This window comes from Maylandia zebra, linkage group LG18 (genome assembly GCF_041146795.1).
Source record: "Maylandia zebra isolate NMK-2024a linkage group LG18, Mzebra_GT3a, whole genome shotgun sequence".
In the NCBI taxonomy this organism is placed as follows: Eukaryota; Metazoa; Chordata; class Actinopteri; order Cichliformes; family Cichlidae; genus Maylandia; species Maylandia zebra.
Genome location: NC_135184.1, coordinates 20,768,628 through 20,785,102, shown reverse-complemented (window position 1 = coordinate 20,785,102; position 16,475 = coordinate 20,768,628). Strand labels below are relative to the sequence as shown.

The 16,475-nt window shown below is 41.0% G+C and overlaps 1 protein-coding gene across 3 annotated transcripts in view; it reads right to left on the bottom strand.

Moving 5' to 3' along the window:
- Window positions 1-16,475, bottom strand: part of kcnab1b (potassium voltage-gated channel subfamily A regulatory beta subunit 1b) — a 43,790-nt gene that overhangs the window by 9,675 nt on the left and 17,640 nt on the right. For all 3 annotated transcript variants that reach the window (XM_012916683.3, XM_004542582.3, XM_014412255.3), the window contains 6 exons: window positions 13,735-13,778; window positions 8,214-8,251; window positions 7,255-7,334; window positions 6,743-6,787; window positions 4,631-4,675; window positions 2,554-2,597 (listed from right to left, as the gene is read on the bottom strand). In XM_012916683.3, the coding sequence (XP_012772137.1) occupies window positions 2,554-2,597; window positions 4,631-4,675; window positions 6,743-6,787; window positions 7,255-7,334; window positions 8,214-8,251; window positions 13,735-13,778 (296 nt within the window). The remainder of the gene's footprint in view (window positions 1-2,553; window positions 2,598-4,630; window positions 4,676-6,742; window positions 6,788-7,254; window positions 7,335-8,213; window positions 8,252-13,734; window positions 13,779-16,475) is intronic.

Here is a 16,475-nt window from a genome sequence, read left to right as displayed (position 1 = left end):
AACATGGAACTAACGCAGACTAGCTGACAGGCATTAAAAGGGGGACCTAACTCAAAAGATGAATTAGTATGGTGTCTACATGTAACACATGAATTATTTTAAACTATATCTTCTGGCACTTTGGTTCTAGCAGCCTACTGCAAAAATACATATTATGAATACACATTCCAATTCCTTTAGTTTAATCTAGAAAAAAATGCCAAAGATAACAGTTTCACAGACATAAAACTGTATTATGTATTAAACTGTACAGCAGATGAACAGTATCTGAAAGTCATGTCCGGTCAGAAATAGACTCAGTGGAAGAGTGGCTGCCAAGATGGGAAATGGGGAGAAAAGGCTATGATATATCTGAAAATCAGTAGCAACAGGTCTTATGGAGTAAATCCAGAGTGTATCCAAACTTTCTGTTCAAACCATCATCACTTTGTATGGAGGACATCAGGATAGAGGTGTAACAGTGAGTGTTTACAGGCATCTGTAAAACACGCTGGAAGCTCAGTCATGGTTTGGGAATTCATTTCACTTCATTTTGTAAAACTTACCAAAACTGACAGCACTGTGATTTTTATCCACAGTGCAATATCATCTGGCATCTGATTGGCAGTGGCTATATTTTCAGCGTGACAGTGAATGAAGATGCCAATGCTGTTCACTCACAAAGTTTGATAGCTTTACTTAGCACTTTACTCTGATTTCTAAAAATCAAACATGCATATAAAAGATGTATAGAACACATTGCTCACTTCACAGGAATAGCTGTAATCAATACATATTTTCTAATTTAATTACTGTCACAACTACTCAGCTGTAAGTTTTATGCACCTGCCACCATTTTCACTGCAGAAACAGGAATCAGTTTTGATTCAAAATTGTAATTTATAAGGTTCAGAACTATTTTCAGAGTTAATCACTGTCAAACCAAGCTCGCAGGCACCTTCTCTTAGATAAAAAAAAAAAACACCTGTGCAATCCTTTCTTATTGTTACATAAATAAATGCTGCTGGCAGCTGGTGGAGGAACCAAACAATTCAAAGCCTAGAGCCTGATCAGAAAGACGAGGGATCAGAGGAAAGGTCGCACTCAGTATTTGTTAGAGGAGTAACACTGTATGCTGAGGAGAGGATAAGTGACGGCAACAAAGTATTGCGAGCAGATCGGCCTCCACTCACGCACACACACAGAAGACCAGATGAAAGAAGAAAAGCGCACACAAGAGACTGTCGCACAAGACGACAGGAGAGTAACAGGGAGTCGAGGCAAAAGACACTCTCGCGCTTTTGAGTAAGCGCGTGTGTGCGTGGCAGATTAGTACCACAGGCTTCATCATCACCCACTAATCCCAGCTGAGAGTTATACTCTCCCTCCTACCATCACAGTCACTTATTCCTTCTTCTGTCGTTTGCACTCCCACAATCCCAGAAACACCCATTACACGGATCCTAATCTGAGCCTGCACCGTCATCACGAGAGGTTTCTGCTGTCTCGTGGATTAGCAGGAGTTCACTGGCTGTGAAAGGAGTCTATTTTTGGATCGGGAAAAAAGATGTGGAACAACAAAGCTACTGTATTGGCATCTGGGATAGAAGAATGCCTTCAATTGTGTTTTCTGTGAAAGAGCCTTATAAAATGCTGAAGCTGTCTTTTTCCTGTGAGGATGACTCTAAAGAGACCTTGATTTTTCTTGCATCGTCACATTGATGCAAGAAAATGTTCTGCGGCTCTCTCTTTCGCTGATCATTAGGTTTTTACACCCTATCATATACACCCCTGAACATCACTTCAGTCCAGTCAAATGGCAGGCCTGCTGTGGCAGCCTGTAGTGAGGAAGATGATGGCAGCAGATGTTTCGCTCAGTCAGTTTATTAGACTTTGATGAAATGTTCCTCTCCACTTATGGCAGGGATGCTGCACCTTTCTCTTACAATTACATGGACAGCCAAATGGATTCATCTTTGCTAATACCGCTTATGCTTCCCCTCTCTGATGTTGGCTTTCACCCCATTTTCTCTTTTGTACTCTCTGTCCTTCTCTTCCAACCCTTTCTTAGCGCATTCCCCGTTTCTCGTTTGGGGGAGAGTTTCTGCAGCTGCAGTGAATGTTAATAATGTGGCAGAGAGCTGAGTCACTGCAGGAGGTGCATTGCGCTGTGAATCGGATGGCAAATTGTTTGGGAAGCGGGGTGGATCGAGCCAAGGGTATGAGAGCTAAAGTTTATTGTTATGAGTCTCATCAAGGCCCTAGCTCTTTTTAAAGGGGCTGACAGGGGAGACAGTCTGGACAGCACTATTAAATGATGCAACAGTTTCCTAGACAGACACCTGTGGAGGTATTACAAGAAGACGATACATCTGCGAGTGCCTAATGCACCACTGGTTAGTACGGCTTTCAAATTCAGCTGTGTTCATATCAAAAAGGCGAGAAGCGACGGAGGCTGGAACAAAGAGGGATGAAGAAAAGAGATAAAAGAGGGAGATTAGAGGAGTGCAGCGGGGCTCCGACTGGTGGGGTGATGTGAAGGACAAAGCAGAGGGAAGGAAATTGACTTGTTACCTTCAATGATGTGTTTTCTGTTGAGGCCTCTCTCTGTCTCCGCTCTGCAACAGGAGGGAAAGAAGTACATGTCAGGGGTGTCAGCGCATACTCTTCATTACTTCACAGCTCTCGCGAATTGAAGCAGCTCCAGAACAAACTTTGCAGTTTGTTTGCAGTGTTTGTCCTGATCACCTCTGATTTTTCTCATGGCTTCTCACTGAGCACAGAAGCAAATGCCTGATTTTTCTGTGCCTATTTAGGACTTGTTTAGACCAATAAGGCCAGCAGGTAAATTGCAATCAGCGCACAAAGTAATTTAGAGATAGCATGCAGAGTTTTTCCCTCGTTTGTCTGATTTCAGTCTATGATTTTCTTTGACTGCAGCACTACTCAGTATTATATTTATATAGCAGTACTTGTAGTTTATGCAACACTTATTCCATTTTCAACTTTAGACTGCATCATAACACTGTGTGATACAGTGTTATGACACTGCAGCCACCTATTGCTCTGCAAGTTTTGCAGTGAGTCGGGATAACATAAAGCTCCTTTCACGTGGATGTATCAGTATTTTAGAATTAGTACAATTCTGAAAGGAGACAATCTGCACTTTTGATGCATATGTACATGTTCCCTTAAGACAACTGTAGCATTTTTACATTTGCTTAAACTCAACTTTATATTCTTACTGTGTATTTTTACTTATTGTTTGGAATTTTTAAGGATCCATCCATCTTCCTCCACATATCTTATTCAGAGTAGCCGTTGGGCTTTTGCCTATCCCAGCTGTCATAGTTTGGTTGGCGAATTACTCCTTGGACAGGTCGCTAAGCTATTGCAGGGCTAACCCATAGAGACTGCCAGTTTAGAGTCACCAATGAAGCTAACATGCTTGTCTTTGGACTGTGAGAGGAAGCCAGAGTGCCTGGAGAGATCCCATGCACACATGGAGAGAAGATGCACACACTATACACAGAAGACCGTCTTGCTGTGAGTGCAGTGGCACTAACTACCACACCACCGTGCTGCCCCAGTTTAGGAATATAGATATTAAATGCGTCACTATGTTCAGCTGGTTGATAAATTGTCAGACATGCATTGCTAAGTGTGTAGTGTAGCCCACACATCATTTCTGGGAGTTGTTTTGCTAAAAACAGCTGCTGGTTCATTTGGAAATGACACTGGTAACAGTGGCGCTAACTGCTTTCCAATGACTTGTCTGTAGGCTCACTTGTGTTTACTCAGGCACTTAAAGATTTTCCCCACCCCTGCATTTTCCTTTTCCACTTTGTTCCTCTCGTCTGTTTCTGCTCCAGCGTGTTTGTTTTTGTTCAGATGCCCGCGACTTGCCTTACTTCTCGCCTTGCTTCATTTCACACTTTCGTTTTCTTCCTCCCTGTTTCCTATGGTTTTTCCAGAGTGCTTATGGGATATAAACGCACTTCAAACACAATGCATGCCATCCTTCCTCCATGTTATTGTTACTTTTTGTGCAAAAGACTGAAGAAACGCCATAGAGAGGAAATATGAATCTTGCAAATATCCAGGCATCCTGGGGTGAACTGATGTTTGACAAGCGAGCTGTGAGACAGTCTCGTAGCTCACTCAGCTGGGGGTTAAGCAGTTGTTCTTTAAATCCATCTGTGTTGGAGAGATTTGAAATACCTTGACAGAATTCAGAGAGGATGAGTTTTAATTAAATTTACACAATTGAGGCTTGGCTCTAGTGTTCTTAGCCGTGTAAGAATAGTCAAACAGTACGTGGATGTACCCATGGCCAGAAGACTTTTAGATACAGATGGCTACTAATGCAGACTGAGAATATTTTAGCGTGACAGCAGAAGCAGCTATGACTTTGGGCAGTTTGGCAAGAAAGCTGAGGGTGGCTAGAAGAGTAAGGAAAAGGGGTTGAGACATGCTGTCATTTTGTCCTCCACATCTGTGTCCTTGCGCTCTGTGTCATCTGTGTCACGCTCGCTGCAGCTGGAGGCAACGTTTTAAAGAATAGGCTCGTGTATGTGAGATGGCCTGACTGTCTGAGAAAGAAAACCCACCTGCTGGACACATGGATAAATATGTATGAACACATACTTACTTTCCTCCCCAGTACAGCTTTGTGGTGATCACCAGACTGGATCTCCTGCAGGAAGACCGTCAGACGCATCAAAAGACCATTAAAAAAAGGTGTTCTCAAAAAGATGATATGTATATGACCATACCTGCATGTGAGCATGATGAAATCTGCCTATGTGTACAAATCAGTGCAATCAACTATATTTATGTCAGCTGCCTTCCATCCTACACTGCACTTCAAACATCGAGTAAGTCATAGAGTATAATGACCACAGGGTGACTCTTTTTTTCTTTGAATTCTAGCAAGACAGCTCCCTCACTATAACCCACCCGCCATGCTTGAATGATCAATAATTTAAACAGGTCCACAGCTGAGGTGAGGTCGGGCAGAGAGCTGGCGTGAGCAGTTAAAAGGGGTGACGCGCATAACTGGGTTTTCTCTCGGCAGTGCATGCAGCAGAGCGGAATATATGTTTTCTGTGGTGGAGCTACAGTTCACGCTCACCAGCATCTGTTTTGATTTGACATGAGCAAATTTGTCAAGTTTACACTTTCATTTAATGAATTGATTTATATAATATATCAAGTGAATTAATGTTGCTTGAAAATTTTCCACTTAACGTGGGAGGCATGGATGCATGTTCTCAACATTGAACTAACTAATGTCACCAATACACAAAGCTTGAAAACAGATAAACACAAACATTTTGTGCATTTTGTACACCAGAATTATTAGGCTGCTTCATGTGGTTCGCTAACCATGCCTACCTCCACTAAAAGCATGTTTGAAATCATTTACAACAAGGGTCCCAGGATAGAACTGAGGGGCTGCAATTCAACTGAAGGAATAAGGAAGAAAATAATAACAATTACTTTCTACCTAATCTTTTTGCACTATTTTGGTTTGCAACTATAGGTTCCTACAAAGTTAACAACACTTGCTCATCGGTATATTTTAGCAGATTTAGGTATTAAATGCTAAACCTCAAAACATGCTTATACTGGGATAATATCAGGACATTTACAGTAGCAGTAAGGATGCTTATGTTTTCATGTTTATCTATGAAAACATCTCGCTAATTACTAGCCAAGTGGTAGAACAAATCCTCCAGAAATGGAGAAGGTTTGCCTTCTTAGTAAAAATTGTTGCCCAGAGCTGCAGCCAACATGTGTCAAAAGATGAAACTTTTCCTGTTTGTGTCACTCTTTTATGCTGAGAGACTAGCTAGACAGTATTTGGCCGTCACTTCCATCCAAACTGTAGATGACTGCAGCTGTTAGTGACCAAGGCAATTACAGGGAGGTGGGACACAAGGGAAAAATTGGGGCCATTGACTGGTCCCTAGACCTGTGTGACTGGGGCTTTAGCAGTCATTTTCCCACCAGCTGCCATCAGCTTCCTTTTGCAACCAATTGGGGAATTCAAATTTTTCCCACATGACAGGTGGTTGCCAGATGGTTACTCACCAGTCTCAAGGCTTCTAGGCCTATGTGACTGGGGCCTTAGTCATTTAATCCTGCACTCTCAGCATAAAAGTCCAAAATGGCCAACAAGCTGTGTCTGCAAAACCTCAGTAGAAAGTCTACGGGAAAAGCTACCAGCTTGTGACTGACAAATCGGTAGCCGATGAGCGTGGAATTTCGCAGTAAAATCTGGATTCAAAATGACAAGTGATGGTGAAATGACTCATCTTGAAGCTATAGTCCATGAGGATGCATGGGGACTGCTTTAGGTGCCAACAGTTTTGTTTAATTCTTTTATATTTCAAAAAGTAAGTGCTCCATATGCAAGGACAGTTTCCCACGTGGAGGGACCTTTGTGATAAACTGAAGTGCCAGCTGTGAATCAGGTGTTATCACCCATGTCAGTGCCTGTTAACTCTGATGCTCTTGAATGGTTGAAAATCCCTGGAACGAAGCTCCGAAATCTTGTGGAAAACCCTTTCACAAGAGCGAATGCTCATATAGCAGCAATTTAAAGCCTGTGAATTTTAAATGGCATGTGCTTAATATACACACACCTGTTTGTGAGATGTTTGCGTTTTGGCATGCTGTATGTTCAGCGATACAGTGCATATGCAATCAAAAACACATTCTTGGATTCTTTTCGCTTTGTTGAGACACAACACTTTACCTCCAGCACTTTTTCTTGATGATGTTTCCCAGGATTATCTCTGCTCTGTAAAGAAAAACACAAGAGATAATATGATTAGATCCCAGACTTCCAGTTCTCTTGCAGCATTGTAAGTGTGTTATCTGCCACAAATCTGCACCATGAATGCCTGATTAAAAATCAGAAGGAGCCCAAGATAATGGGTAAATGCCTCCTGTACTGTGCGCCTGAATTTCACCAGCGACCTTTAAAATGAATATTCATCCCCGTAAAACTCCACTGTGCTCCGCATTATTCACACAGACGATGCCCAGGCGAGGTAAATTGAGCTGTGAACATAATGCGGAGCCTCCAGTGTTGAATAAGATTATGTAAATCACTTTAGAGTCACAGCTACCTTTCATTTTTGGCTTCCTCAGGTGCATTATTCCTGGTCAGGGCCTAAACCTTGTTAACATCTTTTGTCCTGTGGAAGAAAAAAGCTAACAGGACCAAAAGTAGTAGTGTGATTACAAATGGGAGACATCACTCACTTCCCCCCGGAGTAGACCTCGGCTGTGTCGAAGAGGTTGACCCCGCTCTCGTAGGCGATAGTCATCAGCTGCTCTGCCACCTGACACAGGCAAGAAAAGTTTCCTCATGAAGCTCAGTGTGGCATAAGGCACTTCTATAAATAATAACCAAATTACACTTTAAAAAGGCGGGAAATTCCCTGAAGAAAGGAGTGTCCGTCTGTTTACTGTTGAAATGCACATCCTCCAGGAAACTGTACAGTCTGCTTGTTGATTAAAGCTGTTTACTGCGCAGTGTATTTCCCACACTTTTTGACCTACTTCTTGCTCTTTATTCAGAGGATGATGTTTGAAAGGCCAGTTTAGTCGTGAGGACCTCCTCTGCCTGTACCAAGCTCTTATTTTGTTTTGTTTGTGCCTCTCTTAGCCCTTGTGTTTTATAAGCAATGATAAGATGTCCCCACTTCAGTATTTTCTCCCATCTAAGGCCAGAGCAGGACACTGGGAGAGGTCTTTTGCTTATCCTGTGAGAGAAATAGGATCTGATTACTTGGCTTTGGTAGAGCCACGAGGGACTTACTGTAGCAGCTTGCCGTGATATTGGGAAATTGATACCAGAATGATAACTGTGGTCTCACACCCACACCATTTTATATCCAGTTACACTAAATTACTCCCATTGGGGCCACAAATTGTTTTTTGGTCTTACTTGTTGTATTTGGGTCTAGCTGAGTCTAAAATAGAGCATGAATAATACTGCATATTTAAGGAGTAAATAAACAATGTAGCCGAAGCTACTCTGATGCTACTGATTTAACTACTCTAAATACCCCAAATATCTTTTTCTGTATTCTTTAAAAAGGAAAATGCTGCAGATTGGGAACGGATATAATGTTTAATAGAAAAATGATCAAGTTATATGTCTAATCTGAGAAAAGGAGGTGTGTCAGCTGATTGATGGATCTGACATGAAGTCTTACCTCGTCAGAGATCTGACCTCCAAATGTTACCCATGTTCCTGTGGGGGGAAAGTCATCGTAAAATATTTGTAACAAACAACAACATAGACGACCTTTTGCATGTAAAAGTCACTCATAGTGTCTTCTAATTAATAATTTGACATTTTTGGCATGGAGACATGACAAAATGCTTTCTGCCCTAAGGCCGTCACAGACAAATGTCACTACAGATTAAAAGAGAAATGACTCCATTATGCCATGTGTACAGATTTGCAGTTTAAAAACAGTTTAAAGGAGAGCGACAAGCACTGTGTTTTTAGGTGGGATCCTTGAGGTGTTGTAGGGTTTGGGGGGAGTTCCTGTGTGTGTTTGCATTAAACGGCAGACCTATCTATCCATCCATCCACTGCAAACCTGCATATCTCCTGAAGCATAGAGTAAAAACTTTCACAGGAAAAGTCAACTTGGACTCATGTGTGATTATTTGTCTGGATATTTCTTTTTCTGATTAGTTTCTGCAAAAGGTTGGTGCACACAGGGCATGTTAAAAGCACACCACGCAAGCACACAAAAACACGCACACTTTAATAGATGATTTACACTGTAAAAAAACAAAAGTATTTTGTACTGAACTACCTGTGTGCTCATTATGATATTGCGCGCACATAGTTGCTTTCAAACTTGTAAATGAAATGAGTCATACCACAGCCTGATCTAAGCATGATTTTTTCCACTTAACATAAGCAAGGTAACCGATGTAATGCAACAAGTTAATAAGTAGAAGCCACGTATTCAAGTATTTGTATCTTTAGATTGACCAAAGCCTGCCCTTTCTGTCTTACAGTGCCATGAAAAAGTATTTGCACGTTTCTTGTTTTCACACTGAAATGTTTCAGATCATTAAACAAATATAATGATAAATACAAAATGCAATTAATGTAATGTAATGTGTATGTGTTAGTCCCCATAGGGAAATAGTTCCTCTGCATTTAACCCATTCACCCAGTGAAGCAGTGGGCAGCCACCAATGCAACGCCCGGGGAGCAGTGTGTAGGGACGGTACCTTGCTCAGGGGTACCTCAGGGTAGCCGTTCAGTGGAGTTGAACCCCCGACCTTCCGATCATGGGGCCACCACTCTACCTACTGAGCTATTAAGTTATGATTTCATTTATTTAAGGGCAAAGTGTAAAAAATAAATGTCCCCACCTTTGTTAAAGCATGAAATAACTTTGATTAACCACATGTTTTTCAAAAGCTGAGTTCATTTTCACTTGCCGTATCACAGAGCTGATTACTGTGGCACCTGTTGGATCAAGAAATCACTTAAATAGAACCTGACTGACAAAGTGAAGTCAGCAAAAAGTCTCAAAAAACAACACGTCAAAAAACAGTCGATAAACACTTCACTGACATCTATTGGTCTGGAAAGGGTTACTATGACATTTCCAAGGCTTTGGGACTCAGTGAACCACAGCGAGAGCCATTATCCTCAAATGTAGAAAATCTGGAACAGTGGTGAACCTTCCCAGCAGAGGCCAGACCGACTCATCCAGGAGGTCAAAAAGGAACAAAAAGAACTGCAGGCCTCACTTGTCTCAAACAAGAGAGGGACTGTGCAGAAATGTCCTCCTTTTTTGATCAGCAGTAAGAGAAAACTGCTGCTAATCAAAAAAGACACAAAGGCTCATCTCACATTTGTGAAAACAACTTGATGACACCTAAGACTTTTAGGAAAATAATCTGTGGACTGATGAGATAAAAACTGAACATTTTTGAAAGGTTAAATCCCCATTACATATGCATAAAATTTATACATCATTTCATACAAAACAAATCCTGCCAACAGTCAAATATGTTGGTCATAGTTTGACAGTCTGGGGCTTCTTTGCTTCTTCAGGAGCTGGACAACTTGCATTAAATGATGGAAACAGAAACAGAATAAATTCTGTCCTCCTCTACCAGAAAATCCTGAAGGAGAATGTCCGGCCATCACTTTGTGTCTGGAAGCTCAAGCTTGCTTGGGTTGAGCAGTAAACACACACGCAAGTCCACCTCTGAATGTCTAAGAAATAAGATTATGAAGGTTTTGAAGTGTCCCATTTCCAGACAGAGGACGTCAGATTGAGATGCTTTGGCATGACCTTGAACAATCTGTTCATGCTTGAAAACCCTCCAGTGAGGCTGAATTAAAACAATTCTGCAAAGAGTTCCTCCACAGAAATGAGAAAGACTCATTGTCAGTAATCACAAATGCTTGACTGCAGTTCTTGCTGCCAAGAGTGACACAACCAGTTATTAGGTTTGGGTGGTAATCAGTTTTTCCCACTGGGCCAGGTGGATTTGGATAGCTATTTTCCCCTTAATAAATGAAACCATCAATCTTTGGAATAAATGATGATTTTGATTATCTGAAACATTTAAGTGTGACAAATCAAAATGGGGGCAAATACTTTTTTTACAGCATTTAACATAAACATTTATTAATATATAGCAGATGTTGTATTAAGGCTGATGAACTGAGAACAATTCCCCAAACTTTATTTAAGCATAAAATTCTTGGTTTTGCTGACCTGAAGCAGATTCCTGAAGTGGGAACAAAGGCTTCTTTTATACCAATGAAAACTGAATAATCCACACCCTGCTTGTGAAATCCAGTATGCAATCTATTAAACATCTGTGGACTGCACTGATGTGCAGTAATCTTGTCTATACTGTAGACAGACACCCTTAGAGTCTCTGTCCTTCTTTAGTATAGGATGAAGACAGCTATTGTTAGAATTTATCTGTTGTCTCAGTTTTCTCTTGCCTGCTCCTGTCACATAAAGCTTGTCACTATCGCCCACTAATAAGAAATAATTGAAAAGCTGGTGTAAAATCTGTAGCCAAATGCGTCAGAAGTATAACACCAGGCTGGTGTTGGCTCAGCCTGATTTTTTTTAAAACTGGCACGGACCAAAAAGAAGAAAAAAATCAATTAAATTGTTACGTGCAGGTTAGTTTTAAAAACACAGCTGCAAAACTAAGTTATTCAGACACTCTGTATTGAGACAAATAATAAATTACCAGTGCTCCTTTCTATAGAGGAAAGGTGATAAAATAAATGAATGTAATGTAAGAAATAATGCAGCTGAATCTGTAACCAGTGGTCTTTACTCAAGAAAGTAATGTATTACGCATGATTTGTTGTTTCTTTTTCCTTTTTTAACGCATTACATACTTAATTACTACCAGAAAAAGTAATTTATTACAGTATTTCGTACTTCATGTAGCCTTACCAGGTAACAGTGTTAACTTTGGACTAGAATCCGACAAACTTTTTTATTTTATTTATATATCTTTCTTGTAGTATTTAACACAAAATATAAAATATAAAACATAGACATAGCTTCTGGTTGAATTAAGGCCGGTTTAGAAATACCTTAAACCTGCATTCTATCTGAAGGCCACCAGATGGCAATAGATCTTGTTGCAAAATGACTTCTGGTCCTTCAGACGCTGATGCGAAACAGCTTTCTGTCTTGACCTTTGTAAACATTTTCCGTACAGTTTTTGGACTCAGCAGTGACATCACGGTAGCTACGTCTATCTTTTATACTACGCATGGTTCTTCGCTAGCTTTGCATTAGCATGCTGTCTGTGTAGATTAGCGCGTTGCTCTGTCAGCTAGCCACAGAGAGGAGTGAAGTTCTAACATTGAAAGAGGTGAAGTGAAGTGATTTTTTTTAATCTTTAATGGTTTTTTTTTGCAGTTCTTCGATTCCTGGTGAGCTCTGCTATCATTCCCTTCCCTATTCCACCCCAGTTGTTAACCATTCATCCCTCTTTGTAGGCAAATACCTCTGCAAAAAGACACAACCGCAGTACCATTAGCATTAGCTGACTTCATTAAGCATTAGCAATAATAATGGAGTTGTTTCTATCCTGAATGCAGTTTGCATCATCCTCTTGTCCTTTTCTGAAATAAAAAATAATAATGTTCATATCATCACTTCTCAGAAGTTCCCCTTTGTCCTCCTCCCTGTACACGAAAAAAGTCAGCTGATTGTAGTGCTGGAAGAAAAATTATTTTTCTTTCTATTCACCATTTGTGCAGATAATTGAAGAGCCATTGTAAACTAACAACATAATTATAACTGCAGTGTGACTACTATATTTAGCACGGTAATGCATTACATTGCTGCATAAAAATGTGATTAGCCCAGTCTGACCGTCTGTATCCAACACATTAAGGAAAAACATTTTGTTGCCAAGAGTTTGAGGAGAGGGTTATTATCACCCGTGTCTTTACAGTATAGTGAAGGTGTCACCAGCTATTGGTCAATGTAGCTTTGCACAAACACTGGAAAGAACATCTAAAAGGGGACTGTGCCCAGACCTGAAATGCTCTGTATACTTTAAATATTCTCCTTGTTTCCTGTTGTACTCACAGAGCCTATATAAAAGATGGTTGTACTCTGGTACAGGACAGCGACGTCAATACTTAGACCTACAGTTAATCTAACAGCCAAACAGCAGCCAAAACCCCTAGTTGCTGAAAAAGTGTGTCCAATTGTATAGAAGTCTATGAGAAAATGGCATTACCTCCCAACTGATCTATGACATCAGCCATAACTTTCCTAGCAAGTTTAAAACAAACAAATAAGCAAAAAACCCCAAAACATCTCAGTTGTATGTCTTTGAATACAACACAAGCTGGCTAAGCTCAGCTCTTATATGAAGCCAGTGGTTGTGCTAAACTAAGATAACAGGCCCCTTAGATTCAGCGTCTAACCCTCCAGAGAGTGAATAACTATATTTCCAAAACTTCCACTGATCCTAATAAAAAAGCTAAAATGACGTGTTTTCATCCTCACAGTGAAATTATATTATTTTGGTTCCTTTCCTCTGCAGAAAACTGGTGCAGGGAGGAATCAATGTTTTGCTCAAGGGCACTGCTGTGTAGCTCAGGCTTGCCGATATAAAGAAGGGAAACGAATTCCCTTTAGCTGATGAATGTTCATTCTCTTCACTACTCCTCCCTCCTGCTCGCTGTGGTGTGGCTTAATCTACAAGTAAAAAATCACTATGATTAACGTAATCATTTACAGTTTGTCTGCTGGGCCTGGGCAGCACCGCTCCTTCGCTTTGTCCCCCTTTCAAGGAACTTGTCCCACACACAATAGGCATTAACGCACGAACACAGTCCTATCAAGATGAGTCATAATGAGAGTATTTACCCTGTGGTGTGTGTTGGATATATGTGATAATTGAGCAACTTGTTTGCTGAAACCAGTGCTATTGATTAAATATTAACAGGAAAAATGCTCTGCAAACAGCTTTCTGTTGTCTCTCGTGACTTTCCGTACATATAAAAGATGCATGAGGTTTAGAAACGGGTGAAACTATATGAATGAATTAAATAAAAAGAAAGAAAAAATACCTGTCCCCTTCAGCTTAGCTCTTATGTTCTCTCTCTACACGCCGAGGCACACGGAGGCGGCGACTTGACACTTTGATTCGTATGATTTTTATTATTTACTAATGCTAATTAGTTGTACTCACCGAGCCCCAGACAGGAGACACGCAGCCCAGATTTCCCCAGGTTCCTATGAAGAAATAACACGATTAAGAAAACTATTTATTTAGACTTAAAATGTCATCAGTCGACTGTGCCCCTGTAGTTCATGAACCAAAAATTTCTGCATAAACAAGGACAGAATCAGTGTGGCTTCCAAATCATGGCGAGAGGCTGAAATGAAATAACATGCAGCAATTAGGGCACTTAGAGTATAGAGCAGGAATTTGAGAATGCAGGGTGTGGTGTGTTATGCTGGATCAAGAGGCGATTCGCCTAAACTGATAATCACCTTTATCTCAGGTGATCATGAATCATAATTGAGAGATTACAGTCGGAGGACAGTTGATTTATTTACTCAATACAGAGCTTCAGTTCTCTGAAGGAACAGGGAGGCCCTCAAGGACCGTGAAATGTATTTCACTGATAAATAAAAAAAATATTGTTTTCACTGTGACACTTTTTGACAAGTGTTGCCCTTTGCATCTCCCCTCTAATTTGAAACACAGTGTCTTCTTTTGCAAGATTTCAGGGGGCACCTTAGTCCTCTAAGACCTCCGGCCTTTTACTTTTCTTTTATTTTCTAGAAGTGGAGGCGTCTTTGTTCGCTTTAAAACAGTGAGGCTGACATATCTGCATTCCCTAATGCGGCCTAATGTGACCCTTCTTTTGTCTTAAGTAATCTAGCACCTATGAACCTTGTACAGTTGTATGTGACCCAGTAATACGCTCACCAGCCACTTCCTTAAGTTCACCTTCTCATCTGATAATTATTGATATTATCTTATCAGCCAGTCATGGCGGCGCATTTAGGCATAGTCAATACAACCTGCTGAAGTTCAAACTGAGCAGAAATCTGATTTAAGGCACTTGTTCGTGACTTAGTTCTGATCTGTTGAGATTTTCGCACACAACCATCTCTAGAGTTTACAGAGAATGGTCTGAAAGAGAGAAAATCCCCAATAAGCAGAAGTTCTCCAGCTGAAAATGCATCAATGATCAGGTCTTAGGACAATGGCCAAACGCATTTGAACTGATATGTATGCAAGGGTAGGTACCTCTGAATGCATGACACATTGAACAGATGAGCTACAGCAGCAGAGGTTCTTAGCTGACTCACTTCTGTCAGCTCTGAACAGGAAACGGAGGTGAGAGTTTTCATGGGCTCATCAAAACTAGACAACAGAAGATTAGAAAAACAGTGCCCGGTCTGATGAGTCTCAATTTCCGATGTGTCATTCAGATGGTATTTGCTGTAAACAACATGAAAGCATGGATCCATCCTGCTTTCTATCAGCTGTTCAGGCTGCTGGTGTGTACCACCTGGTGTGTTGGGGACATTTTCTTGGCACACTTTGGACCCCTTAGTATAAACAGCCTCCCTGAGCATTGTTGCTAACCATATCCATCTCTTTATGACCACAGTGTACCCATCTTTTGATGGTTGGTTCATTATCTCAGACACCACATTATCTCAGACTGCTTTTTAAAAACTTGACAAGGAGTTTACTGTGCTCAGATGGCCTTAATCCAAAAAGGCACCTTTAAGTTTTAGTAGAAATGTCCGAGGATTGTTTCCAGCACCTTGTTCCATCTACAGTATACCACAAAGAATTAAGACAATTCTGAAGGCAAAAGCCGGTTCAACACAAAACTACCAAGGTGTATCTAATAAAGTTTCTCCTCGATAACAGTTCTATTACATCCAGCTGATTTCTAGCACTGTAATAAGGCACTTTCAACTCTCATTATCAGCATGGAAGATAAACTAAGACATCAGGCTTCTTACCACACTTCACTCAGAGTCTCAACTCAGCACTTCACATTTAGTTTTATAATCTGCACCATTTCAAGTCCAACTGTGAGGGGAACTCATGTGGTGCGAGCATTTAATTGCTTAACGCAGACGATGACTGCAAGAGCAGAATGTTCTCCGCCCCAGACGCCACAGGTGTCTCTGCACACTGTGATGGATGTACACTGCTGGTGAAAGAAAACTGTGACAAGGGGATTGAAAACCCTGCAAAGGGAAATTACATGAAGGTCGTGAAATTGAGTCATTGTCTTTTGACAGAATTATCAAGGGCACATACACAAAACCACTTTATTCTGAGATGGGGGAAAAAGTGAAAATAGGAACAGAAAGTACCTCCAATTATGGTCTGGGGATTGTGCCTTCTGTTCTTGTTTTGCAGGCATTTACTCATTACAACAAATGAGGCTGTAAAAAATGCCAGCAGTCGTTTTCTTGTGCCTGACAACTAATGGCCTGTGCCTGTCTAGATGAAGGCGGGCTAATTCGAGCCTGCGCTGTCTAACTGCGCCCTTAGCCAATTCAATTAGGTGTCCAGCATGGCGAAGCATCAGTCATCGAGTCAGTAGTTCGACCCGGCTGCCAAGATCAAAGGGTAAAACATATAAATGAAAGTGTTTACATGTATACAAGACGATATGTGAATTCAGTGATGTATTGAGTAATTTATGTGCCATAACTGCTTGACAGGAGACAGATCTCACTGCTGTCACAAATCGTGGGATGCATTCTTATTTCTCACATGGTGGAGGAGTTTGCATATTGGATCCTCCATCTCTCTGATGTATTATGGAGTGGGATCTATGATCCACGAAAGTGTGGGGGAAGGGCTGGACTGTGGCTTAGAAGTGTGTTACTAACTCACTCTGTGTGTGTTTGGTCGGCCTGGGGAAGGGGGGGGGGGCAATCGAGGAC